At 36.6% G+C, this 27,418-nt stretch overlaps 4 protein-coding genes across 7 annotated transcripts; 1 reads left to right on the plus strand and 3 right to left on the minus strand.

Moving 5' to 3' along the window:
• Positions 1–880: 880 nt before the first annotated feature.
• Positions 881–6,469, plus strand: LOC107613817 (RNA-binding S4 domain-containing protein). 4 transcript variants are annotated; one of them, XR_015896721.1, is made up of 11 exons: positions 881–1,212; positions 1,767–1,870; positions 2,000–2,131; positions 2,223–2,296; positions 2,399–2,504; positions 3,168–3,236; positions 3,923–3,987; positions 4,080–4,178; positions 5,023–5,122; positions 5,380–5,687; positions 5,734–6,469. XR_015896721.1 is itself a non-coding variant. In XM_016315979.3 (10 exons), exons 1-10 carry the CDS (start codon positions 1,044–1,046, stop codon positions 5,440–5,442), a joined length of 981 nt encoding a protein of 326 aa, XP_016171465.1. In that variant the 5' UTR covers positions 881–1,043; the 3' UTR covers positions 5,443–6,469. The 4 variants fall into 4 exon arrangements, 2 of the variants coding, with proteins under 2 accessions (XP_016171465.1, XP_016171464.1); XR_015896719.1 differs by having other exon boundaries at positions 901–1,212; positions 1,761–1,870; XM_016315979.3 differs by having other exon boundaries at positions 5,380–6,469.
• Positions 6,470–8,728: 2,259 nt separating this feature from the next.
• On the minus strand, positions 8,729–10,344 carry LOC107610766 (uncharacterized). Its single transcript, XM_016312769.1, has 4 exons — positions 9,855–10,344; positions 9,655–9,752; positions 9,525–9,530; positions 8,729–9,325 (listed from the first exon to the last, which is right to left on the minus strand). The coding sequence occupies exons 1-4, from the start codon at positions 10,342–10,344 to the stop codon at positions 8,729–8,731; spliced, it is 1,191 nt and encodes a 396-aa protein (XP_016168255.1).
• Positions 10,345–13,868: 3,524 nt separating this feature from the next.
• On the minus strand, positions 13,869–15,184 carry LOC148547493 (uncharacterized). Its single transcript, XM_088495465.1, has 3 exons — positions 15,171–15,184; positions 14,504–14,621; positions 13,869–14,267 (listed from the first exon to the last, which is right to left on the minus strand). The coding sequence occupies exons 1-3, from the start codon at positions 15,182–15,184 to the stop codon at positions 13,869–13,871; spliced, it is 531 nt and encodes a 176-aa protein (XP_088351591.1).
• A 4-nt stretch (positions 15,185–15,188) lies between these two features.
• LOC148547494 (uncharacterized) lies at positions 15,189–15,737 on the minus strand. The gene has a single exon (XM_088495466.1). The coding sequence runs from the start codon at positions 15,735–15,737 to the stop codon at positions 15,189–15,191; it is 549 nt and encodes a 182-aa protein (XP_088351592.1).
• Positions 15,738–27,418: the final 11,681 nt, after the last annotated feature.

The raw sequence follows: 27,418 nt of genomic DNA on the forward strand, positions 1-27,418 counted from the left end.
TTTCTAGTTGTTAGTTTATTTCCTTTGCCATTTACATTTCTTGTCTCTTAATTCAAAAACCCCAAAACATACTTCATAACCAATAACAATAATACTTTATTGCAATTCCTAGGGAGAATGACCCAATATTTGAATACTTCGGTTATTAATTTTAGGGGTTTGTATTTGTGACAAACAATTTTTTGTATGAAAGAATTATTGTTGGTTTAAAAACTATACTTGCAACGAGATTTCATTTGTGAAATTCTAAACCACACAAAAATTCTCTCATCACCATGGCTGCTTGAGATCACAAAATCAATGCAATGATAAATGAGATAATTTGCTTTATGATTACAAGAAGGTTCATAACTATAAATCCAAATCACAATCATAACAAACTATGTATCAGTGATATGCAAAACAAAAAGAACCTCTCTTTATACTTGAAAATCCTTTCTTATATGAGCGTGAAAGCAATAAATAACACATTTATTGTTGAAAGGTCACCAGAAGATCTAACAAGAATCAAACCATCTTGGTATCAAAGCAGCATAAATTTAAGATAATCATGGTTAGATAAAAAATTATTTTGTTTATCTTAGGGTAAAAAAAAGAAAAAAAAAAAATTTACTCATCTAATTGAAGAGAAAAAAAAAAGAAGAGAGAAAAAGAGAAATAAAACAATATTATTTTGACACAAATAATAAAATAATATTATTTAATCATATCATATTATTTTTTTTGGTGACGAAAATAGATAAAGAGATCAACTTAAATCATTTTTTAAAAATTTAAAGTACAATTTGAATCAATTTTTAATTGAAGAATTAAATTGAGTGGAGGTGAAATTTAAAGGTCATTTTGAATATTGACTTCTACTTTGGGTTTAACGCTACGTATTATTGAACCGGATGATATCCACATTCCACACGTAGCGGCATGCTTCTTAGTTCTTACTCTTCTCTTTTCTTCCCCTCTTCATATGCTCCTCTCTCTAAAAACACCAGCAGCAGAAGTTTCTTCCTCTCTTTCGCTGGCTTAGATTCGTTTCTGTTGCTGCCATGGCTGCTGCCACTGCCAGTATCGTCGGAACTTCTTCATGGAGTCTTCGAAGAGCAGCAGCACAAGCTTTCGCACTCTCTCAATCCCATTTTCTCTGCGCTACCAATCCCTACTTCTCTTTCCCAAGGACCCTTTGCACTCTGCCTCTCTCTGTTTCTGCTTCTTCAGGTCCCATTTTTATCTCTCTCATCCTTTTTTTCTTTTTTGGATATTTCCAGTGCCATGTGCAACTCAATGATTGTTTTTTTTTTTGCGTACCCGTTATGTTAAATTGTGTAAAAATGCAATCTTTTTGGGGATTGGAATTGTGGGGGCAGTGATAAACAAAGGATATATGTTGTGGATTAAAAAAATTATACCTAATAATAATAGAGTTCAATTTCAGAGCTTTACACTGTAGAGTTTAATTGATTGCATTTTCATTTATATGACTTTTGAAGTAGAGGATGGTTAAACATGAATAACTTTTTTCTACATGTTCATTGGTGATGAAGGAGTGATCTATACTTATAGCATTAGCATATGAAGGTTGAAACTTCAGCCTTTAATAACAATGAAGTGCTTCACTTGCATATTAACCAATTGAACTATGGCCAATATTTTCATCAATCTAATCTGAAGTGAGAAAGGAGCTGAGTAGTTATACATAAATAGCTACAAGCCAACAATTATGATCCAAGTTTTCACATTTCTAAGTAATGCCTTATGGTGTAAAGCTTCAGATGTAAGTCACACAGTGCAAGCTATAAAGGGAGATGTCGATGAGCTACTGAATGGAGTGGTAGAGAAAAGTGTAATAAAAGAAGTGAAGCATATTCTTGAGATGGTACTTCTTTCTCTGGTCCACATATATTTTCATTTTGTAATTACATTAATTACTCATGTCGTGAACAACCTTGCTGCTCTGCCTTTTCCTCTCATGAAAATCTGATGCTCATTGCTTCGTTTATTGTAGGCTAGACGTGCATCATTAAGACGAGAGATTCTCCATACAGATTTTCTAACACCTCCAGTGCTTAAAGAATCTATGAAAGTTTTGGAGAAATTAGCAGACGTGAAAGCAATTGCTCAAGGAGGTTACCCCCAGGTAAATACACATAAAAGTTTGCTCCATTCCTTTGATATGCAGGTTATTCTGTATGTGTACATAGGCATTACGTATATCATTTATTCTCTAGGCTGAACGTTGTCGAATTTCTGTTGGACATCCAGAAGAACTGACAAGCGATCCAGATATCATTTCGGCATTGAGGTAAATCTTGTATTTTCTAATTTATGTTATCAAGCACACCACATCCATTGGTGGTGCTTCTAGACCTCCATTCTAATGGTTGCATAAATTTGCTCTTTTCAGTGTCTCTGGGAACTTTCGATTTGAATCTTGTTCTCATGGTGACTTCCTTGGCTCAATTCTTGGTACAGGAATTACTAGGGAGAAAGTTGGAGATATTATATTGCAGGTATTCTTCTTGTCTTTTCTTTTCCTTTTCTTTTTCCTTTTTATTTTTAATGCCCCCCCCCCCCCCTTCTCTATTTATTACATACATGAAGGTCTACTTGAAATGGGGCTCTATCGCTTTGTACTGAGGAGTGTGCAAATGGTAATATGGCAGAATTTAATATATAATTAGTTAACCAGATTCACATGTTGTTTCATAAATTTGTATTACACTGTTTAATGATTCTTTTACATTTCAAAAGACTTCATTATCCAGTCCAACGATATGAAGATTCTGTCAAAGAAAAGCCTGATTATAAGCTATATGGAAATATAATGAACTTCAGTGGCAATATGTTACATTATGATCTGCATTTTATTACCTCTTAATAAGAATTTTCCTGTTCATGAGTTCTCTATTGTTTATTTGTTTTAGATACATCCCTCTGGCCTGTGCATGTTATAACATTCTTGTATAAAGTTGCTGTTATCTCTAATGTTTTAACGACATCAATTTGTTATTTGTTTACGTGTTTCTTTTATCTTATGCTTAAATAAACAAATCAGGCATTGTGGATAACATCATAAAAGAACAAAAGAAAAAATAAATACAGTCAAATCTGTTTATAAAGCTATAGTAGGTACGACACATATTTGAATTGATTTTGTCACCTTTTCTACCCAGGGAGAACAGGGTGCTCAGATACTTGTCGTACCAGAGCTTGTTGAATTTCTAATGTCGTCATTGGATAAGGTATCTCTATTTCACATACTGCTTTTTGCAATTTACCTTTCTTGATAAGCATCTAATTATCAGAACAAGAGACAATTTTTCTAAGTGCAATGTTACATATTTGATAATTCTTTCATTGATATGGATCAATCTTGTTCCAAACTAATCTAGGCCCTAGGATGATGGACCATCCAAATTCCAAAATATATCTAACTAGGGTATGGCACCATATGAAAGTATCCATCCTTATACAAGATGAATTTATTTACCTTTTCACTGATGTTATGGTAACATAAAGTTTGGCAATTTAATCTACCTTTCCCTTTTACTCCAAAGCATTCTTGAATCTTGTCCATATTTTGATTGAACAAGCTGGGCTTATTTACTAATGTGCCACCTTTTTCAAAACTTATTATCAAAATACCACCTTCTTGAAACTAATTACCCAAAGCCACCTTTTGCTAAGGTGACAGCTGATTTGCTATTTTATTTTTAATTATGATCAATTATCATAATATAGGAAGAATGACATCTGGCTAATTAGTTTCAAAAGAGTAGCATTTTGATATTAAATTTCTGAAAAGGTGGTACGTCGGTAAACGTTGGAGCCCTGAGGCAAAGTGATTTTCCGTATAGATTGCTGAGGTAAGTTCTATACTGTGTGATTTGATAGGGGACCTAAACTTTTTTATTTTATTCTTATGCAGGTTCGTAATGTTCCTGTAAGTTGCAGTAAGATACCATTAATTTCTCTTGATTACGAGCCACCAAGGTGCATCTTTGATCCTGGTTTCAATCTCATATTTTCATGAATGTTTATTTCTGGTACTGAGACTATCATTTTGACTTTTCCCCCTTGTGCAGAACAATCACGTTTAAAACTATAGAAGCATCGCTCAGAGTTGATGCCTTGGCTAGTGCAGGTTTTAAGATTTCACGTTCCAAGCTAGTTGACTTGATCAGGTTGGCAACTCCAGCAGCTTTACTTACATATATTCAAACTCTGTTAAAATATTCTAAATTCTTGTTTGCCTAAATTGCAATGGTCCCTAAGATCTTTTTGTTTTGTTTTATGTTTTAATTTTGCTTGTGAAATATAGTTAATATGAATCTTCCACAAAAATGTACTAAAACATATGCATAAATTCAATGTCACCCGAATTCAATTAGCTTTAACCACATCATGTGTAATTTAGGGTAAAGTATGCTGTTTGTCCCTAATGTTTGTGATTTTCTTCAAAAATACCCCTAACATCCAATTCATTCAATTTTGTTTTTAACATTTTCAATTTGTGTCAAAACTACTCCTGAACGTTAACTCTATCTAAAACTCTGGGGACAAAATTAAATGGAATTAAACATTAGAATAATTTTGAAGAAAATCGCTAATGTTAAGGACAAACAACTTACTTTACCCTACAGTTTAATCCCTAAACTTTGAAATACTGCAAATCGACCCTCGGGAATGTTAAAATTGTGGATAATTGGTTATCAAAGTAAGGAACATGATTTTGTGCATATTTCATGCATTCCCTGTGTTCTTTCTGGACTTATGGTTGATTATATTGATGCCTTCTTTTGTTTTTTTTTTTCTTTATCACAACTTTGTCATCTTATGCTACGAGCATGCTTAGATGCTTCTTTTTAGTATTTTCTTAGGACGAACTGAATTTTCAGTAAAAAATAATGTGATGCTGTTTGTAATTTATATTATACCTTTTCATCAATAAGTCTTACTATATAGACGCTGGTAAGATTTAGATGACATTAACAATGTGATTGTTAATATATGATAGTTTTGTTGTAGCAATGGTGATGTGCGTATAAACTGGACCCCTGTTACTACCAAAGGAACCACACTGAAAAGTGGAGACATTGTATCAGTTAGTGGAAGAGGTAGATTAAAGGTAACTTAGCATCACATGAATGACTTTAGATACTGTTACATAGCACTTTCAGTTATGTTTTATTTTATGCATTAACAATGTTAAAAGAGTCTTACATTGATATCCAATCGAATACTTGCATTACATATGACTTTTCGGACAGCGGGTGGTTGAGTCGAATACTTTTGTCGATGTAGTAATATATAATTGGATGTCTGTGTAAGCTGGCGCATACAAATTAAGATCCTGATTTTGTTTCATCTTTATGTTGGGTGCAGATTGGAGAAATTAACTCAACAAAGAAAGGGAAGTTTGCAGTGGAGCTTATTCGGTATTTATGAAACTTTTTACCTGGAGTTACTTTTCTAGCAGCTTCATGTAAACATTTTCAGGAATTAAAAAAAAAGGAATGAACTATCATTTTTATCCATGAAAAGTGAATATGCTGATGAAATTACCTATGAAAAAAAAAACTCAGCTTGATGTACCCATGACAAAATGAGTTTCTTTTGACCAAAAAACAATAATGATAAGCTACTATTTCTACCTATTCAATTTCCAAATTATCCCCTCCTTCATCTTCAACATCTTTCTGCTTCATCTTCTTCAACACCACCATTTTCCATTGCAACATTCATCCAGCTCAAAAATCATCCTCAACCTTCAACCAAATGCATTTAGATAGAATATAGGCACTGAAAATTTGTCCGGAAATTGAACTTTTTTGGGGCAAAATATACAAGGTCCCTGAGAAATCAAAAGGGATATTAAAAGTTTTTCTCTGATAGCACCACCAAATAAAAATGCATCAACAGTAAATGAATTACGGGGGGCACTGTTGGCGACTGCAAGATGCGGGTATGAGAAAGAGGAGAAGCACCTTCTTAAGCTGTGGCTCATTTGTGACTTGGACTGAGATTGCGAGTGCGAAAGGCTCAAAGTAGTGCTCGTTAGCAGCCTTGCTCTGCACCGGAACAACTCCGGAAGCATGTAATAAGACAAGTCCATATCTGCCTTGAAAAGGAAAGAAGGCATAGCAGCGCCTCAGGGGTAGGCGAAGAGGAATGAATGCGGCAAAGATGAACAGAGGCAAAGGAGATCAAGAGGGGAAAGGGTGGTGGTTGGGGTCCAAGGGAAACTCGGGGTGATTAGATGGTGAGAGTTTCCAAGAGGTTGAAGACGATAGAAGGATAATTTAGGAGAGTCTTTTAATGGAGTCAATGCAAATATCATGGTTGAGTATTTTTTCATGTGACCACTAAGAATTATATTTGTACTTTCATTTCAGTCATCTTGTTTACATATTTCGCTGGACAATTGTATTTATTTGATGAATTTGTAATGAAATCAATCATATTTATCATTAAATTATTTTAAATGACTAAAACTCCAAAGTGGTCCTTGAGATTGGGTGAGTTATCCATAATCGTCCTTGACTTTTAAAATTCCCTAACAGTATCCCTCACATTCAGCTCCGGGATCTATAGTTGTCCTGCGACTCTTTCCGGCGCACAGTCAGCAAATGGAGTAATGATCTGACACCTCTCATGCCATGCTGGAGCTAGCAATGGCTAGCTGACGTGACAAATCTTAATTTTCTATCCAATGTGGTCCTGGTATCAATAAAACCCTAAAAGTTAAGAATGATTATTATATGTAGTATTTCTTCTTCCCTTCTCCTTCGTCCCATAATTGTGGTCCACTATTGTAATTTAACGGAGATTTCATTGATGCTCTGAAGCAATGTTTGGAGGTGAAGGGCAAGCCAGTAGGAGCTCGATACGGTCAACAAGCAATGGATACAGGGCGAAGACCCAAAATCGTGTACCAGAAAGGTGTGGTTGCGGCTGCCGACCTGTGCTCCGGTGGTCTAGGACAAATTCCAACCCAAATAAGCCCTTTTTTGGGTGCCCAAATTATAATGTTAGCTGTAATTGTTGGTTTTTTCTGATTTTTCATTCGTTCCCTAACTTCTAATTTGGTTATTGAAACATTCGTTGATTGCAGACAATTGGTAAAAGATGGTGTGGTTTGTATGCTTTGGGCAGATGTTGGGCAAAAGGCTGTGCCTGCAAAAGCAGAAAGTGTTAACTACAATAATGACCAGAAGATGACAGTAGGTTGGAGGCTGGAAAAATTAGAATCTGATGTTAGGAGTCAAAAGTTTATGATCAAATTATTGTTTCTAGTTGTTTATGTAATGTTGTTCTTACTAGTGGTATTTTGCAAACTTTGAACTCAATGTTGAGTAATGATGGGATTGAAATCATATGTGTAATATTTGCATGAATGAAAAAAAGTTGCTCAACATCTAACTGTGTTAGCCAACCTTTTGGAGATATTAACTGTTTTTGTACTACTAAAGGTAATCTGGATATATAGCAATAGCAAAATATAGCAATAGTGAAATATATTAATCATTTTAAATCAACAAAGTCATGAGTCATAAGTTTTGACTGTCTTACAAAGCCATAAGCAATGTGCTGCTAACAAAATAAACATAACCATATGTCTGGTAACAAAGTAGTCATAAACACAAAGTGAACCTAACCGAACAAGCATGTTATACAAAATTACTTGCAAATTGTCTTATACAAAATAACTCCCAACACAACAAGCATGTTATACAAAAGTCTTCAATTTTTCTTTCTAGGTGCCTTGAATCCCGGTGTGGGAATGAACTTGAGGATACTGCCAAGTCTTGCAGCTGTTCCGGAGCTAGCACCTTGTATGGGATTAACTGGCGCATGGGCAGAAGTTGGCGAGTTAGATGATTTTCTCTTTGGTGGCAGCTTATCTGGTCTTGACTTAGTGATGATACATACTTCAGCAGCCTACAAGAATTATAGTATATCAGAAGATGCGCTTATAATTACATAACACTAAACAGTTTACAAGTTGTCATTAGATGAAAAATAAATTGATTACCTGCTGCGATTCCTCTGGTTCGGAGTAAATTGGTTGAGAAAGCTCAACTTCAACTGGTTGAAAATTAGTGTTTGTTAAGTCAGCTGGAGCATCTTTACCAACATTGGTGTCATCAGCAGCATTCGGATCAGGTTCAGCATTGGGGTCATGTTCAGCAGCATTTGGGCCATGTTCAACAACATTAGCTTCAGCTCCACCTGTATTCTTAGCAGCAGCTTTTACTTTTGCAGCAGCAGCATCTACTAATTTCTTCTCTTTATAACCCCTTTTTGTGTGGCCCTTCTCTCCACAGTAGCTGCATGTGAATGGTGCAAACTGCCTCTTTAGGTTTGTGTTGTCTTTGGTGGAAGTGGGTTTGGATTTCTTGTGGCCACCTTTAGCTTCATCTGTGTCCATCCGCCTTTTTTGTTGTAACTTACCTGGCCCCCTTTTAATCTTTGGAGGTTGGGGTTTAAGAGATTTTGAAACCTCCCAGAAGGTCTACCCAGGAATGGGATTGATATGATGCTGATATGTCTCCCTATAGGATTCCATAGTAACTAGTTTGTGGCAAAAATCCTCTGAATTTTTGTTCACCCTAGCTAGTGCAGCACAGGCATGCACACATGGTATTCCTACATCCAAAACAGCAATGAATCAAGATAGTACTTAGTGTATGGTAGTAATGTATGAATAAATGTTACTTTTCACATAATAAAATCAACCTGTCAGCATCCAAAATTGACACGTGCAAAGGTGCTTTCCTAGATCAACAACATGGTTGGCTGGATAACCATGTACCTCAAATTTCTCATAACCAGTATCACCTGTCCATATTAGGTGCCAATGTTTTGACTCTTTTCTCACTTTCTCCAAACGACTGTGAATTACGGCGGCAACTTTACCCACATGATTAGCTAATTTAGGTTTGTTCTTCGCTATTGTTCTCATGACAAACATTCTCACACCTTCAAGTAAAGTAATGATTGGCTTGGCCCTGGCCTCTTTAATTTTTGAGTTGAATACGTCACACACATTATTACATATGCTATCCAATTTAGGCCTGTGACTGAATTGACTCCTGGTCCAATGTTCTCCTCCCCACTGTGATAGATATTCCCATGCATCCTGGTTGATGTGCTTGATCTTGTCTATATTGTCTCTGAACTCTTGATACGTGGTGGCTCGTGCACACTCCCACAGCAAAGATCTTAGTTGTAAATCCTTCCATTGTTTGTTAAAATTCCTCCACAAGTGCCAAACATAAAAGCAGTGATGAACCCATGGCATCACCTCTTCCATTGCCGGCAACAAACCCTAAGTACAAAACCATATACCATATCAGCGTAATAGTCCCTAACTCTCATTCACTCTCACCATAATAGTCCCTGACTTTTGATAATTTACACATAATAGTCCCTGATTTTGAAAAATGATACTCATATAGGTCCATCATATCTATCGTTCCTTATCCTAAGTATTAAAATTCAGCATAGACATGAATAACAATTCATACAGTTCCCTGATGAATAAACAGCATAGATGTTCAACACATGGAAGAGATAACAATGCATACAATTTTCAGCTCTACTCATGGATAACAATGCACCTTTTTCTTACATATATACTCATGAATAAAAAAATACCTTCTGCATGTCAGATATAAAGCACCACCCATATTGCCTATAGTCTCCAAGGTCTTGGTGTAGCAAATCAAGAAACCACTTCCAATTCTCCTTGTTTTCTACGCCAACAATTTTTCACGCTATGATGTAGATATGGTGATTAGCATCCTGCCCCACTGCCGACAGAATTTGCCCACCAAATTAAGTTTTCAGGAAAGCACCGTCCAGCCCAATCAACGGCCGGCATCCGAATTTGAAACCATTCTTGCATCCATTCAAGCACACATATATTTTCTCAAACACTGGATCAGATTGAGGTTGGGGAGTGCAACAAATTTCAACTGTTGATCCAGGATTAGTCTTAAGAAGTGTAAGACTATAATCCTGCAGCATTTTGTATTGTTCCTTTTCATCCCCGAACACCACATTTCTTACATCTAAGAGGGCCCTTGATATTGAGTTCTTGTTCAAGGACAAGTCAAACCTTGACTTGAAGTAAGTGGTAGCATCACAGTGCTTGAAATTTGGGTACTTCCTAACCTTCTTGACTAGTTTGCTCGCCACCCAATTTCTGTTAGCTGCCATGTTCTTATCCTCCCTTGGGCATGTATGATCATTAACGAAAGTCTTTATTTGCCAACAAGTATCTTCATGATCCCTTGATGCATACACCACCCATGGACATCCTTTCACTTTACAAGTAGCCCTCATCCTTACATTGTCATTCTTTCTGAACCTAATCCGTCTGCCCTCTTGGATTGTGAACTCCCTAACAGCCTCCTTAAAGTCCCTTTTGTGTTGAATTTCATGCTAATTTCCAGTTGCAGTTCTCCAAACCTTATACCTTCTCTAAACATAGGAAAAACATCTTCGGACTCCTCATCTATCCCCTCATCCTCTAAATTCGGGGGAGTCTTCATTTCTTCAAAATGCCATGAATTTGCCCCGTCTGAGTCAGCCCCTGGATCATATGCATCATCCCCTGTTCCTCCCACAAAGCATAGATCCACATCCCCATCTGAGACCTCCTCAACAAATGCATCATCCTCAACAGTAACTTGGTCTTTATCCTTAGCAAATGCAGCAGCAAGAGCATGTTTAAATCTGATGTCTTTTTTAACAGTCTTAGCCTTACAAACATCATTATCATAATCATCATCATCAGAAGAACTATCTTCGATCCTTGGCTTATACAAACTATCTTCGTCACTATCATATGAATCAGAGGATAATGCATCACCTCCCTCCTATCGTGCTTGTATTACTGCCTTTCCCTTAGCAACACTCCTCGTACAAGGCCTAAAATTATGAGTGGTTGTTGGTGTTTTCTTCTTGAGGGTGGATTTGGGTGTGGAGTTGGGTGTTGCTGTTGACACACTTTTAGGGAGAATATGCTTGGTAGGAGGCTTCGGCTTTGAATTAGTAGGAGGTTTTGGCTTTTGATTAGTAGGAGGCTTTGGCTTTGGATTAGTGGGAGGTTTTGGCTTTTGATTATTAGGAGGCTTTGCCTGAGATTGATCATTTGGATTGGCAAGAGGCTTCTCCTAAATTGGAGGTTTTGGATTCATGAGAGATTATGGCTTAGTTGGAGGTGTTGGATTAGTAGGAGGTATTGGATTAATAGGATGATTCAGAATGTCAATGGTTGTGACAAGCATTGGCTTGTTTTGGGGGGATTGATTGCTGGGGTTCCTTGTTTTGTCAATAGGAGTGACCGTAGCACCTTCTTCTTCTGCAACATCCACTCCTGTATTGTCCATGCCTACCTTTTCCTCTTGATCTTGTAAATAATCTGGAGATGACACCCCATGCTCAAAATACACATCCACCAATCCATTATTCTTGTGAGCAAGGAAACACATCTCCCTAAGCTTGTTGTCACTGTTTAGATTTCTTAATCCAGTTTCTAATGTCCTTCCGGGGACTAGCCACCAACAATGAAGGATCTTCTCATAGCCTAACTCCTTGTAATAATTCCTTATGAAGAAAACGTCCAAGGTATCCTCATCCATATCACCTAGGCAAGTTAAGTTATCAGGGGTATACCTCAATTTTCCTTCATCTTTCTCAAAGTTTCCTCCATGATGAAACATTATATCCAATAACACATCCATCTGCACCAACAACTCAAAACCATTAAATCATACACAATCGTAACAGAGAACTTCAACATCATATTAAAAACCTATAAATTAATATCACAGTCACCACCATGCATTAACCCAATATTGAAAAAATCTCTGTTTCATTGCTAGGAAACAGAGCATATACACACCAAACCCTTTGCCCTAACAAAAATCCTTAAATACAATCCTTTAGGTAATGCAGCCATAAAACTCTAGGACAACCCAACACACTAACAACGCAATGATACACCTTCATCATATATTGATTTAGAAAATAAATTCGAAAATTATTTCAACCAACACATACCTTCAACGACGCAGAAGACAGAGAAACCACTTGCCTCCAAATGAACACCAAACTCTTCAAACGAAGTGTGACGGTGGAGGAGACAGGGAAGACGAAGCTAACTCGGTGCCATTGATGAGAGAATGGAAACAAGAAGACTGAGCATGGAGGAGAGGAGACGAAGTGTGAGAGTGTTCAAATAAATATGGTGAAGGCAAACCATTTTCAAGGGCTCCAATGCATGAATGACGTCGTTTATTTTTTCATTGGGCGCCAAATCAATACTGCGTCATTTCACTTGGCTCTAGCATGGCATGGGAGGTGCCAGATCATTACTCCATTTGCTGACTGTACGCCGGAAAGGGTCGCAGGACAACTATGGGTCCCGGAGCTGAATGTGAGGGATATTGTTAGGGAATTTTGAAAGTCAAGGACGATTATGGGTAACTCACCCAATCTCATAGACCACTTTGGGGTTTTAGTCTATTTTAAATGTTGAATCTCATTATTTTGGAAGTTATAGAAAAAGGATAAAATAACAATTAGATCTTTTAAGATAGCAAACGATAGATATATTATGTCTTTTGTTAATTTATTATGTAAAATTTAATGGTAGCATTTATGTGTACTGTTATGTATTGTAATGTGTCACATTATTGCCAGTATGAAGACCACGTCCTTTAGGACAGTGAAGTTCTCCTTATCTATTGAGTTTCTATATAACCCTTATAAAGTACTCTTTATTTATCACGAATTCTAATAAAATAGATGAAGTTTTGCACTAAAATTTGCAATCTTTGTGACGATTATAAACAGACATATCATTGTAGTTAATGATGCAGATAAACACCATTATTAAATATTACATGATGAATTGATGGAAGACATATCGTGTCCACCATTTGATATTGTGAACGGAGTTTTTTGGCTACATCTCAGGTTATTGGTGCCAAGATGTTTTGCGTAGGCCGAACAACGAAATTGCTTGAAGCGGAAGAGAAGAAAGGCGCAAATAAGATGCTGGAGTTGGAGAAGTCTTTGAAGGAAAGAGATGAAGTCGTTATTGATATGACGTAAAAAATGAAGAGTATGGAGGGAGAAATGTCTAAACTGCATGATTAGATCCGAGCTTTGCAAGGTCAGATTAAAGATGCTGACAATGAGAAAGGGAAGCTAACTTCTAGGGTGCATGAACTTGAGAATGGGATGATGGAGATGTTTGCGGTGGGGTTTAATTGTGCCGTCAGCCAGGTGAAATTGTTTGCTCTAGAATTTGATGTTGGGAGCCTTGATGTCACCAAGATAGTGGTCAACGACAAGCTCGTAGATGATGAAGCTGGAGGTGAATTGGAATATGATAATGCGGAGAGTGTTGAAAAAAGTCCCTGATTTTAGGGCGTTCTATGTTAAATTATATTATTGTTTGTTTGAACTTTTGATTTTGTAGAATAGTGTGGATTGTGTGGTGTGTAAACACCAGTACTATTGTTATTTTGACAAACTTTTGTTTTCATTTGCTGAAATGATATGACGCTTTAGCCAAATTTGTTGAAATTCAAACTCTGTGTGTTGTTGGTTAGAAAAATTTTGTAGGGAATATGAAATATTATTTCGACTGCGTTGGAGAATGTCCTCCTATGCGAATTGGGTGGCCTCATTAAAACATCTCCAAGTAAAACCCTGTGAAAAAGAGTACCGCTCAATGTTACAGACAAAGTTACATAAAATAAGAACGTAATGACGATATATTCCATGTGCTTGGAAGCTCGGTTCCTTCCAAGGTTTGTAAAGAGTATGCTCCTCGTCCGTGTACCTTTGAAACTCTAAAAGATCCTTCCCATATGGCGGAGAGCTTTCCTTGTCCTGGGTTGCACTCTTTTGTTGTATTTTCGCTGTATGGAAATTTGCATTGCTTGGTACCAAAGACTTGCCGATTTGCGTTCCTCATCTAATGTGTCGAGCTCAGCTCGTCTGTTTTCATTGTTGATGTTATCATCTAAAAGGTCGATCCTTGATGACCATTGTGAGATTTCCACCGGAATCATTGTATCTTCACCATAAACTAGCCTGAATGGTGTTTCTTTTGTTGTTGAATGTGGTGTGGTGTTATAACTCCACAGGATTTCGAAAATTAGGTCAGCCCATTGTCCTTTGGCATCGGCTAGTTTTATTCGCAAAGCCTGCAAAATAATCTTGTTTGCAGCCTCGGCGAGCCTATTAGTCTAAGGGTGCTCGACGGAGGAAAAATGGTGTTTAATGTTAAGATTTTGTAAAAAGGATGCTATCTTTTTGTCAGTAAATTGTTGACCATTGTCAGTTACGATGTCATTTGGCAAACCATATCTACATATAAGAAATTTTCATATGAAAGATTTTACCTTGTCTAAGGTGATTTTAGCAAGTGGTTGCGTCTCTATCCATTTTGTAAAATAGTCTATCACAACGAGTAAATATTTACCTGATCCTGAGAGATTGGGAAAGGCTCGAGGATGTCAAGCCCCCCACTTGTGGAAAGGCCATCCGATATATGACGTATATAACAGTACGGCCGGTGTGTGTATTGCTGGTGAGCATTTCTGGCAATTATCGCAGTGTTAGACTTTATCCATGCAATCCTTTTTAAGCGAAGGCCAGAAGTATCTTGCTCTGAGGAGTTTTGTAGCTAGGCGGCATCCACCTATGTGTGTACTACAGATTCCTTCATGTACTTTTGATATTGCAAGGTTGGATTCTTCGGCTCCCAGGCACTTCAGGAGTGGCCGAAAAAATCCTCTTATGTATAGGTCGTCACCTACTAGGGTGAAGTACCTTGCTCATGTTTTGAAAAGTTTTGGGTTTCTTTCAGATGTAGGTATTTTTCCTGTTTTCAAATAATCCACATAGGGTGTTCTCCAATCTGTTGTCTGTGACAGAGCAAAAACATTTATACCACAAATACTTGGTTCCCCAAAGGTTAGTTGTGATAATGCTGGGGCTATATCAACAATGCTAGAAGTAGTTAGTTTAGATAGAATGTCTGCTCTATTATTATCTTTTCTAGGTATATGTGTGATATCAAAATATTGGAAATTCTGTATCAATTTTTTTGCAATGTTTAGGTATTGTTCCAAAAAGGGGTCACGTACCTGGAAATTGCCATTTACCTATTTGACGACCAATAGCAAGTCAAAAATTAATTTGAGATGTTGAATGCTTATTTCCTTTGCTAATCGTAGGCCGGCTATCAAGGCTTCGTACTTAGACTGATTGTTGCTTGCTGTGAACAAAAACCTGATTGACTGCTCGACATACACGCCGATTTTGTCTTTGAGGATGATTCCAGCTCCACAACCATCCTCGTTAGAGGCTCCATCGATGTATAGCTCCCAGATGAAAAAGGTGTCATCTGCTTTTGTGAATTCGACGATAAAGTCGACTAAGATTTGTGATTTCAATGATCCTATGGGTTGGTATGAGATGTCATATTCTGAGAGTTCTATCGACCATTTTATTAACCGGCCCACCAAATCTGAGTGTGTTAGTATCTGGCATAGTGGTTGGTTTGTCCGAACTATGACCTCATGACTTTGGAAGTAATGTCGAAGCTTTCTTGATGTGATTATTAGGGCGAATGCCATTTTTTCAATGGTTGGGTATCTGGTTTCTGCGTTTTGTAACACCTTACTGACGAAATACACTGGGTATTGCTCCATATTCGTTTATGTGACAAGGACAGAATTGACAGTATTAGCAGAAACGGAAAGATATAGATTGAGTGGTTTACCGTATACGGGTTTATGCAATATAGGTGGAGCGCTGAGAATATTTTTGAAATTGATAATTGCTTGTTCGCAATCATCCATCCATGTGAAACTCCTCTTCCTCCGTAGACTATGAAAGAAGTGATATGATTTAGCTGCCATCGCTGGCAAGAATCGTGAGAGGGATGTGAGGCATCCGGTCAGTTGCTGCACGTCTTTGATTGTACGTGGGGATTTCGTATCTGTTATAGCTCGGTACTTCTCTGAGTTTGCTTCGATCCCTCGATGGGTTGACATGAATCCAAGGAATTTGCCTCCTTGAACTCCAAATGCGCACTTCTCAGGATTAAATCTCATATTGTATCTCCTGAGCTATTGGAAAATTTCTTCAAGGTCGAAGTGGTAGTAGTTTTCTGTTTTTGATTTAACGACCATGTCATCAACATATACCTCCATGTTTCGTCCGATTTGATCTCGGAATATCTTGTCCATCAATCTTTGGTATGTTTCCCTTGCATTCTTAAGACCAAAAGACATTACTTTGTAACAAAAATTGACATGATCAGTTATAAATGCGGTTTTATCTTGGTCTTCAGGATACATTTGTATTTGATTATAGCTTGAATTAACGTCCATAAAGCTTCAAACTTTAAAACCTGATGTATTGCCTACCAATTTGTCAATGTTTGATAAGGGGTAAGAATGCTTTGGGTAGACCTTGTTTAGATATGTAAAGTCGACGCACATATTCCATTTGGCTGAGGTCTTTTTTACCATGACTACATTTGCCAACCATGACGTGAACTGGATTTCTTTTATGAGGCTTGCACTCAACAATTTTTGGGTTTCTTTGACCGCTGCCTCTTTTTATTACTGAACAAGATTACACTTTTTCTGGCGGATTGGACGAGCTTTGGGGTCCAAAGCGAGCTTATGGAACATAACATTTGTCATTTGGGTCAATTCCAGGCATGTCCGCCGTTGTCCATGCAAATAGGTTTGCGTGTGCTTGAAGCAGGGCTACAAGCTTAGCTGTTTCTTCTGCATTGAAAGCATAGTTAGTGTTAGTACATTGTGATTTGTTGCTAGTGAGAGTTACCTTGCGGGGGTCAAGCTTGGCTAGTAGAGGTAAGTCATCAGCATTATACATCGAGTTGATTTTTGGGATTGATCTTGAGGTCGGCGGTCGTGCTTTTAGTCTGATGCTATAACATTGTCTCGCCTCTTTATGGTTAGAATGTATTATTGCAATGACGTCATCCTGCACATGAAACTTAATGCACAAATGAATCGTGGAAACAATAGCTCCAAAAGAATTTAATAATGGCCGCCTCAATATGATGTTATAGGGGCTGTAATAATCAACCACTAGATATTGGATATCTATGGTTTTTGAGTGGGGATGGTCCCCTAAAGTCATCCTTAACCATACATAACCTGTTACTGGAACTCTTTCTCTAGAGAAGCCAACTAGTTCTCCAAACAAAGGTTGTAGTGTATTTTTGTTCAGTTGCATCTACTGAAATGTTAACAGGAACAATACATCAGCACTGCTCCCAGGATCCACCAAGACTTTTCGACCTGTCGCATCTCATATGGTCAATGATATCACCACTGGTTCATCGAGGTTTGGGCTTTGGTATTTGAAATTAGATGGTTGAAAAGTGATACCTAGAGCGGGACATGCTGGCTGGCGCAACTCTGATCCATCTCCTTCAAGGGTTAGCATGTCCCTGTAGCTTTGTTTCCTAACGGAACTGGAAATTCCTCCACAAGCAAGGCCTCCTGAGATGTAATTAATGACCTTTCGAGTTGGGGGTGGGTTTTTGAATCTAGCAAATTACCGGTCTTTACAATCATGATACCATCAGCCATACTCGGTCTCAACCTCCTTTATTGTTCCAATTGTAACATAGAATTCATTCTAAAAGAACTTGATTTATAAATTTTTTGGGAAGCAATTGCTAAATAAAAAAATCGAGCTACTTCTAAGAAAATTAACTTTATCCATATTCCATATTTAAGTTGGTCATAATATATGAGTAAATTCAACCATCTTTCAGTAAAATAGAGTTTATTGCCCCTTCGTTGAACTCTTATATCCATGCAATTAGAACTAAAATTAGTGAATACAACTCGAGATCGTATTTGATGGATGTGGTTAATTGTAAATGATTGTAGCAAAAGACAATCGTGCTATAATGTTAGACGAAAAAAATAAGCTTGAGTAAGAACAATGATCAAATTATCAAAAGAATAATAATCGAATGGCTACATAAAAAAATCATAAAAAATTGTTACTTATACCTTAAAGGATCAACTTCGATGAAAAATGAAGAATACATTCTTATTCTATGAAGTAGTCAAAGAAGAATAAATAACAAACAAATTAAACAAAACGCTTTGGCTTTCAAACTTAGACTCATGAACCATAAAAGAAACATTATATTATATATAACTTTTAGTAGCACAAAATTAATTATAAAAATTAATTATTATTAATATCAATTTCCCACTAATTAATACACACATGCATTATAGAATATTTTAACAAAGCTATTTATGTTAGTATTATATTTATGGAAATTAGTTGGAAACAAGAACAGCCTCTGGACTAAAGTGTTGAGATCTAAATATAAATGTGGTGGTAATATTCTATCGAAAGTCAGAAGAAGGAACAGAAATTTCAACATGTGGAAAGGAGTTTGTCAAGTTTAGAGTGATGTGAAAAGCAACACTATTTGGAGAGTTGGTAATGGAAAAAGCGTAAACTTCTAGGAACACCATTGGGTTTCGGGGGCTAAACCACTGCATCAGTATATTACTTAGGTAAGAAATTTCTTTGAATCCAATATATCTCTAAACGATTTGCTTACTGTTCAGGACATTGGGATGAAGATAAGTTTCGAGAGTGGCTACCCAATGAGATTGTTACGAGCATTATGGCTATAGCAGCGCCCTCCCCATGGAAAGATGATGATCAAATCGCATGGCCCCTTCTAATGACGGAGCGTTTAACCTCAAGTCTGTCTATCAGTAGCTGATTGAGAACTCAGCTCCTCCAAATCCTAGCTTCATTTTGATCTGGAAGTGGAGAGGCCTAGAAAAAATCAATTACTTTTTGTGGCTGGTTATGAACGATGCGCTTCTTACAAACGCTTCAAGGAAAAGACGCCATATGACAAATATTGCCACTTGCCCTCGTTGTATTGGGAATGATGAGACTCTGGTTCATCTACTCCGAGACTGTTTTTATGCTAGAAGCATCTGGAGAAAGATTATGCCGCTGGAGCATATTGCACAATTCTTTAATCTTAATATCAATGAGGGAATTTTTTAACCTCTCAAAGAGGAATGACTGGAGCTACATGCTCGGGATTACCACCTCCTTTATCTGGCACTTTCATAACTTGTGTTTGAAGGGAAATTCACGTCCCAAATTGTTGCGGTTATGTCCATCCAGGCTTGAACAAAGAAAATTTTTAGTTCTCTTAAGAAGGATCTCCTTCGAACTCCTCTAACTAGCCAAGATTCCCTCATCCGGTGAAATCCCCATTCTAAGGGATTTGTGAAGATAAACATAGATGGCTCATATTATATGATCAAAATAATAATGCTGCTTGTAATGGGATCTTTAGAGACAAGTTGAGAAGATTTCTAAAAGTCTTCTCTTGTAATCTCAGAAGTTGCTCAATTATGCATATGGAGTTGTGAGGTGTTATTAAAGGCCTCCAAATAGTTGTGGCGAACGGTATGAACCATATCATCCTGAAAATTGACTCTCAAATGAGTATTAACTTTATTAAGAACGGCTGCCCAAATTACCATCCATGTATGTCCCTTTTGCAAGATATTCATATTCTCTCCAAACAGATGTAGATATAATTTGAACATACTCTTTGAGAAGGTAATTATGTGGCTGACTGCCTTGTTAAAAAAGGTCAACACATCCCTTTACGTTTGCATATTTTTAATAGTTTCCCCCGAACATTATGCAGATGATCTCCTTTAATTGTTTTGGCTGTTATAGGATGAAAGAAGCTTGTTAGGCCTCTTAGTGTTTTATCTTTTTGCTTCTGTTGTTTCAAGTCTTTGACTCCCTCCTATCACAAAAAAAAATTATAAATTTATTTTTGATTAAAAATTATATCATAATTATTGACAATTAAAAAAATTAATAATTTATAATTAGAGTGATTGAAAGTATTAATAATTGATAATTAGTCTAATTATGTATTAAATATTAATTTTTATTTATAATTATAAAAAAGGGAAATTTACAAAAATAAAATATTTGAGTTTCAATATTATCGAAATTGTAACACCCTCACTACCAGAATGTCACGCTTCCGGCTGCGCCACTCTGATAACAAAGAGTATTACGACTACTTTATATACTAAATATTAACATAGGAGCCTGTGACTCAACATCGTATCACCGATTTCTTTGAAAACCGGAAACAAGTACTTTATCTTAAGAAAAATACAAGCAAGCATAGATTCATATACAAGACTCCTTACATAATATCTTATAATATAATATACATATAAAACATACAATTCCTATCCCTTTTACAAACTTGTAATAACAAAGACGAGGGACGAAAATAATCTAATTAATACAACAACATATAAACCAAACGCAGTATAACTCTTCATAATGCTTCATCCGATTCCTGAAAAGGTAAAGCTGTAGGGGGTGAGAACCTAACCACACGGTCTCACCACAAAGTTTCAAAGTTGTCATAAGAAGATATCTAATAAGAAAACTGTTTTCAAACTCAGTGATTATCATTGCCTTATGAATTCTTTTAAAATCCAATAGCTAATCGTTCAAAACCCTTTTCAAAGAAACAATGTTTAATCTTTCAGAAATCCAAAGTCTTTCTTTTCTCATAAGAAAATCTCAATCAGAAACCAACCACGCAACTAATCAACACAATCATCCATTCAGCACCAAAGTTCATTCTCAAATATAACACATCAGGATAAACACAGGCAAGACAGACAAGGAAAGCACAGGTTTAGGTAGCAGTTACAGCAAATAGTTCAGGTAGCAGTTAAGAGCAGTTTAGGAATTAGGCACACCAAAACACATTCAAACCCAAGCAAAGCATACAAATGCATATGATGCATGCCTGTCCTATGGCTGATGAGGCTCATCTGTCGGTTATCCAGCCAACCCGACAAGTCTGAATTGTCCTTAGACTGTCCCCCGACGTGCATCTCCAAGAGTCTATGCATAGATTTTTCTCAAATAATCAATATTGCTCAATGGGGGTAACATTCCCGGGAATTTATATAGTGCCCGGTCACACTTACATCGTAGGGTCAACAGAGTATCGAGTTTTCAACCTGGTACACGTGGTGGTAAGCCATGGTACTTTATCCAGGGAACCTCGTATCTCAGATAATTCAAATTCATAAGCCATGTGAATAATTCAAAGTTCATATCTCAACATTCTCAACATCATAATCATTCATCAATCCAAATCTCATTTCCAAATTCATTTCAAAACCATATTTCAAAGGAAATCCTCATTATCTTTTTTTCCATTCCATCCATTAACAAATCCCAATTCAAAACATAATTCTTTCTCTGATAAATAAATCAATTTTAAAACATATAATGTTTAAGAACAAATCTTTTTAATTAATTAATTCAAATAAAACTTCCAATTTTATAAAATTTCGACAGCATCTCCTCTAAAACTCGGATACTGCTACCCTTTTCGGGTCCCATCCAAACATTTCTCAAATCTTTTCTCAACCATTTTCAAATCTCAAACATTTATCAGAGTTGAACCAGTTCCAATATCAATTTATTTTCAAATCAAATCAATTCTAACAATAAAACTCTTTTTAAAATCAAATCAGCTCAAATATTAAATCTTTTATAAAATCATACCAACTCAAAATCAAATCACTCCCAGAATCAATTTATTTTCATATCTTAAATTATTTCCAAAATCGATTCGTTTATATTATTAAGGAAACTCTAAAACCAAGAAAATCCACCTTTCATAATAATCAAGTAAATAACATATCAAACCGGTTTTTACCAACAGCCATACACCACTCACACAATCAAGCACCCAATAATCCAATCCAACAAACCATCACATCCACAAGACAAATATAATCACAGAAGTATATCTTTTTGCGTCAATATCTATTTATCACAACTCTGTAATATAAAATAGATTTTAAGAAAAACCCTACCTACCTCAGTTAGCTGAGTCCACGTAACTTATCGTGATAATTCCCTTTTCTTTCAATTCATGGCGACAGTGACAACAATAACCCCCATGGAAACAACAACAGCCCTGACACCTCTTATAACAACCGTGTCAATATGAATTGCAATGACAGTAACTGAAACAGTTTCAAGAAACCGAAGACCAGGACATATATCAAAAATTGAATCAGAACAAGCATATGACAACAATAATTATAAGGGTTTTAGATGGAAAACTCACTACAGCTACAGAGAAACAGAACGGTGGAGCCGCAAGGAGCAGAAATCAGACCAGGAAACCCGTTCTGGCCGCGATAGCATTAATTTGAGTGAATAAGGCAGCAGAGACACCAACAATAATCAGAACAGTGGGATAGAATAGAAGTGAAATAGGGTTCAAGAAAGCAAGAAACAATGTCACCAGTGAATCTGACCCGGAAGGCAGCAACGTAGGCAAGGCTTCCTCTCGGCGGTGAGAAGCGGCGTGGGCGGTGGCAACTCTGGCGACGACAAGGCGTGGCGGAGGCTGCGTAGCAACGAACGGCAACGCAACACCTTTCTCTCTGACCTGCGAACTCTCTTTGTCTCACTTGTGAGCTCGACGGCAACGGCCATGGAAGCTTCTGCCCGGCGGCTCGACAGTGACTGGTACAGTAGCGACATCTCCCCTTTCTCCATCGTGAGCGCTCTCATTCATTTCTCACTCTCCCTCAGCTGGCCCAGTCGACCGTGACGACGACGCGGGTTCAAAATGGCGACGCCTCTCCTTCGACATGGCTGGACGGCGATGCGACACGGCACGATGAGCGGCAACGAGGTAGCAGCGCGGCCTTCTCTCTCTTCTCCTTCCTTGGTTCTCCCTCTATCTTCTCTATGCGACATGGCGGCGCGGCGGCAGTGACGCCCGCCAGCGCCGTCTCCCTCTCGTCCCTTTTCCCCCTTTTCCCTTCTTCCTCAACGCCCTCTGCTCTCTGTTCCTCCCTTTCCTTTCTTTTTCTTTTTTTTTTCTTCTTTCTTTCTTCGGTTAGTGGGGGTATGAAGGGGGGTTAGCATTGGCGGCTAGGTTTTTGGGGAAATTAGGGCTAGGGTGATATTTTGGGGATTTAGGGATTTAGGATTTTGGTAAAAATTAGGTATAAAGATAGTTTGGTAATTTTAATAAAATTGGAATATAAAGTATTAATTTTTTTGAAAAATTAATTTAATCTCTAAAATTACTTTAAAATATTATTTGTGGTGTAAAAATACTAATTGATTCTCAAGAAATTACTCTAATTGAAAATACATGGTAATATAATTAATTTTCTTTACCTTTAACTTAAAGTATTAAATAATATAAATATAAAACATCTAAAATCGAATCATATAAAATTTTTATTATTTCGTAACTGCCAATTTTATAATTTAAATATGAAAAATAATTCAATAATTATAAAATTAGTCAAAATTCTAATTTAAATAGCCAAACCTCATTATTTCTCGAATTTCTAGAACTTTAATCATAAATAGAAAAATAATCCATAAATATAGAGTTTTGGTTTAATTTATTTCAAATTCAATTAATTGCCTTTAATTATTTTTAGTAAAAAAATAATTTCTAAAATTAAAACTATAAATAAATATATAATTTGGGATTAGTTCAAAATAGGATTTTTCAAAAGTCTTGAGTCTTACAGAAATAACTTTTGGTATAATTTTTGGTATCTAAACTGCAAAAGTTGTATTTTGGTAATATTAAAATTCAAATATTTTATTTTGATAAATTGTCCTATAAAAAAGATATTTTTTAAAATAAATTGAGAAAAAAAGTATGTATATCAATTATTTATTAATTATTTATTTTTAATTTTAATATTAAATCTATTTTAACATAAACTCCAAAAAAGTCATTTATAATTTATTGTGGAGGTAAAGAAAATAAAACAAAGAGGATATATATATATATATATATATATATATATATATATATATATATATATTTTACAATTTTAGCGGGACAAGCTATAACAACCAGTATTTTTAAAATTTTAATTATAAATTATTTATGACTTATTTTATTAAATTAAACTATTAATTTAGAAATTATTTCATTAGATATAATTAATTTAATTTTATGATTATTAAAATTTAATTTAATTATGACTTATTCTATTAATTTAAATTATTTATTAGAAACTATTTTAATAGATAAAATTAATAAATTACTTTTTATAATTATTATTATTATTATTATTATTATTATTATTATTATTATGAAAAGATTATTATTATTATTATTATTATTATTATTATTATTATTATTATTATTATTATTATGAAAAGATTATCAATAAAGCTAATAAGAAAAACAAAGACAAGAAATGAAAACTTGGCTTATATATATAAAACCGTGGATCACATTTTCCTATCACTTTAAGTATAATCATTCATCATTACATATGTAAGTTATTAAGAAAGAAAAAGAAAGAGAGGTGGGAAACGTGGCTTGAAGGTATATATATAACCATGACACTTTATCTTTTTTTAACACATTAATTATCATCATCTAGCTTCTTTTGGTTTCATTTTCTTGCATGGTAAGAAGATAGCGACCGAGAGTGAGAGAGAAAACTGTGTAAGACTCGGTTAATTAACGGCTAATTAATCTATAAATGAGAATTTATTCTAGAAAGTCAAAGATATTATTTTTATGGCTTAATATGATAGAGGAGATTGAGATGAGAATTTCCGTACCAATTTTATAGAAATCGGACCAAGATTGGACCAAACGGGCCAAACCGGGCCAACCGGACCCAAAGTGGGCCCTTGGCCCAACTAAACTAAACCAAAACCCTAGTTTTCAGCACTCTCTCTCCTCACAACACACTCAAACACGCTGAAAACTAATATGGAGGGGGGAAGAACACTCTCTCAAGTTCTCTCCCTTGGTTGATCTTCAAACCACCATAACTTTTGATCTAGAGCTCCGATTGCCGCTCCGTTTGCGGCCACGCGTTCACCGCGGAGAGCTCTACAAAACTCATACAATCAATCTTGAGGTAAGCTACGTTTTATTCTTCGAATTTCCAGCATTGATTTCGAATTTCATGAGCAAAAATGTTGAGATTTTGGGCTCTTTGATGTTATAGGACCCAACTCTCTTGAAGGAGAAGGTTAATCTTGTCTCCTTGGACCTTGGGTGTGGTAAGATTCTCAACCCTAGTGTAATTTGTTGTTCTATGATGTTTGGGTATTGAGATGTTGTGAATGAGTATGATGATTGTGGCTTAAGTTGTGTATATGTGAATATTGGAGCTTGATTGGTGATTTTGGAAAGCTTGAAAAAGGATTTTTGGTGGTAAAAATCTGTTCTTGGAGGTGTTGAGACCTAGAGAACTTGTGGACAAGTGGTTTGGAAGTGTTCCGGTTGAGCTTGGGAAATCGGCTAAGGTATGGTTTCGGTTTCCCGTATCTAATATGTAATGTGGTAGGAAATACTTAGGCTAGAGGCCCTAAGATAGGCATTTAATTGTTGATGTTGTTGAATGGTTGAGATATATGATGTGATCATATATGTGATTATGAATATTGATGCCTTGATTGTGTGATATATGAGAAATGCATGTTGTGATATATGCTTGATGGATGATTGAGGTTGAATTGGTGGGTGGTACCATGATGATGGTGAGTATGATAATAATTATGTATAATGATGGTTGATTGGAAATGGTATTATTGGAAATTGGGATGAGGAAGGATGTATGATATGATATTGTGTTTGTCCTTTAGCCATTTGATTGAGAAGTGTTAAAATGGTTGGATGTGATTTTGGAAATTTTGGTAAAGTGTCAATGTGTGAGTTGAGGATGGCTTGTTGTTGATTTTGGTACATTTTGAATGATTTCAAAGAAAAGGGTTGAAATTGGCATGTTTTGATTGATTTTGAAAAGAGTTGAAAGTAGCTTGTTTTGAAAATGGCACTTTGTGGTTTTGTATGAAAACATGGTTTTTGGGCATACTTTGATGGGACATAACTTGGACTACGGATCTCTGATTTGTGCCAAATCTGTTTAGAAATGAAATTGGATCCGGGATGTCCATGCCGTTCGAATAACGGGTGAAAAATGATTTAAAATGAGAGAGTTATGACCGTCGGAAGATTGGGGGTTGAATCTGTGAATTCTGCAGCTTTTAACTTAGAACAATTTTAGCAGAATAACCCTCCGCGCGTAGGCGCACTTGGCGCATGCGCGCCATTCTTCCAAGAAGCACCATCCATGCGTGCACGTGGTGTGCGCGGGCGCGTCGCTGCGCTGCGCCATATGCCCAGCTATTTTCCAGAGAGTTGTGCCAGAATTGTGCCAGTTTTGTGCCTGGGCGCAAGAGCACCCACGCGTACGCGTGGCTGACGCTTGCGCACCGTTTGGATATTTTTTAACCCGCGCGTTCGCGCGTATGACGCTTGCGCGTTGATGAGTTTTTGGCCATCCGCGCGTGCGCGTGGAGTGCGCGTATGCGTGGCCCTGTTTTCATCCCAAAGTTGATTTTTGAGTTTTAAAAGCCAAATTTCATACTTCTAAGCCTCCGATCTCACCACTTATGTCTTGAATCATTATGATATGCCTAGCATGAGGAAAAGGGCTAGTGAATGTGGTAACTTGCGAGTGAAGCAAGGGAAAAATGAATGATCAACGAGGATCAAAGATGATTATGTGAGATGCGGAGAATGGCGGTGGAAGTGCTTGTTGTGCCATAGGCCGAAAGGCCGTAATTGTTAATGAATTGGCTGGTTATGGATTTAACCGTGAGCCGGATGGCTAGATTATTGCCGTGTTACGGCGGAGCCATGATTATGGCCAAGTATAAATGCATATATGCTGTTGAATGAATTGTGAATGTTTGCACTTCCACCATTGGAAATGAGGGTTTCTCTGGGAGGAAGCAGTGGCTAGCCACCACGTGCTCCAGGTTGAGACTCGAAGCTCTGTTGACCCTATGTCGTAAGTGTGACCGGGCACTGTGAAAGGCCCGGATGAGCTCGCCCCCGTAAATATTCACCAGTGAGGGTGATGGATATCGATCATGATTATGATCAAGTTTATGATGAGTATAACTCGAGTTGGGGATGCGCGACAGAGGGACAGTCCAATGGTTAGCTACCAGGACTTGTCGGGTTGGCTCTATAACCGACAGATGATATCATCAGCCACTAGGGACAGGCATGCATCATAAGCATACTACATGAATTGTTTGAGATTGCCTATTTGACTGCATATTACTTGCTAATTGTCTAAATGCCTTATCTGTTCCTATTTGTAAATCTCTTGTCTGATATAACTGTGTTTGCTATATTATACTCCTGGTGGTGGTTGGGAGGTCTGAAGGAATTGGAAAGGGAAGTATTAGTTATACTGAA

Source organism: Arachis ipaensis, chromosome B8, assembly GCF_059453495.1.
Source record: "Arachis ipaensis isolate K30076 ecotype BB chromosome B8, ASM5945349v1, whole genome shotgun sequence".
NCBI classification, from domain to species: Eukaryota; Viridiplantae; Streptophyta; class Magnoliopsida; order Fabales; family Fabaceae; genus Arachis; species Arachis ipaensis.

Coding starts and splice junctions, on each gene's coding strand:
- LOC107613817 (XM_016315978.3), top strand. CDS start 1,044: ATGGCTGCTGCCACTGCCAGTATCGTCGGAACTTCTTCATGGAGTCTT. Junction 4,179..5,022: donor AAGCTAGTTGACTTGATCAG/GTTGGCAACTCC, acceptor GTTTTGTTGTAG/CAATGGTGATGTGCGTATAA. Junction 5,123..5,379: donor GTGGAAGAGGTAGATTAAAG/GTAACTTAGCAT, acceptor TGTTGGGTGCAG/ATTGGAGAAATTAACTCAAC.
- LOC148547494 (XM_088495466.1), bottom strand. CDS start 15,737: ATGGAGCAATACCCAGTGTATTTCGTCAGTAAGGTGTTACAAAACGCA.
- LOC148547493 (XM_088495465.1), bottom strand. Junction 14,268..14,503: donor TCCCAATCTCTCAGGATCAG/GTAAATATTTAC, acceptor GAGCACCCTTAG/ACTAATAGGCTCGCCGAGGC.
- LOC107610766 (XM_016312769.1), bottom strand. CDS start 10,344: ATGAGGGCTACTTGTAAAGTGAAAGGATGTCCATGGGTGGTGTATGCA. Junction 9,753..9,854: donor GCCGTTGATTGGGCTGGACG/GTGCTTTCCTGA, acceptor TTGTTGGCGTAG/AAAACAAGGAGAATTGGAAG.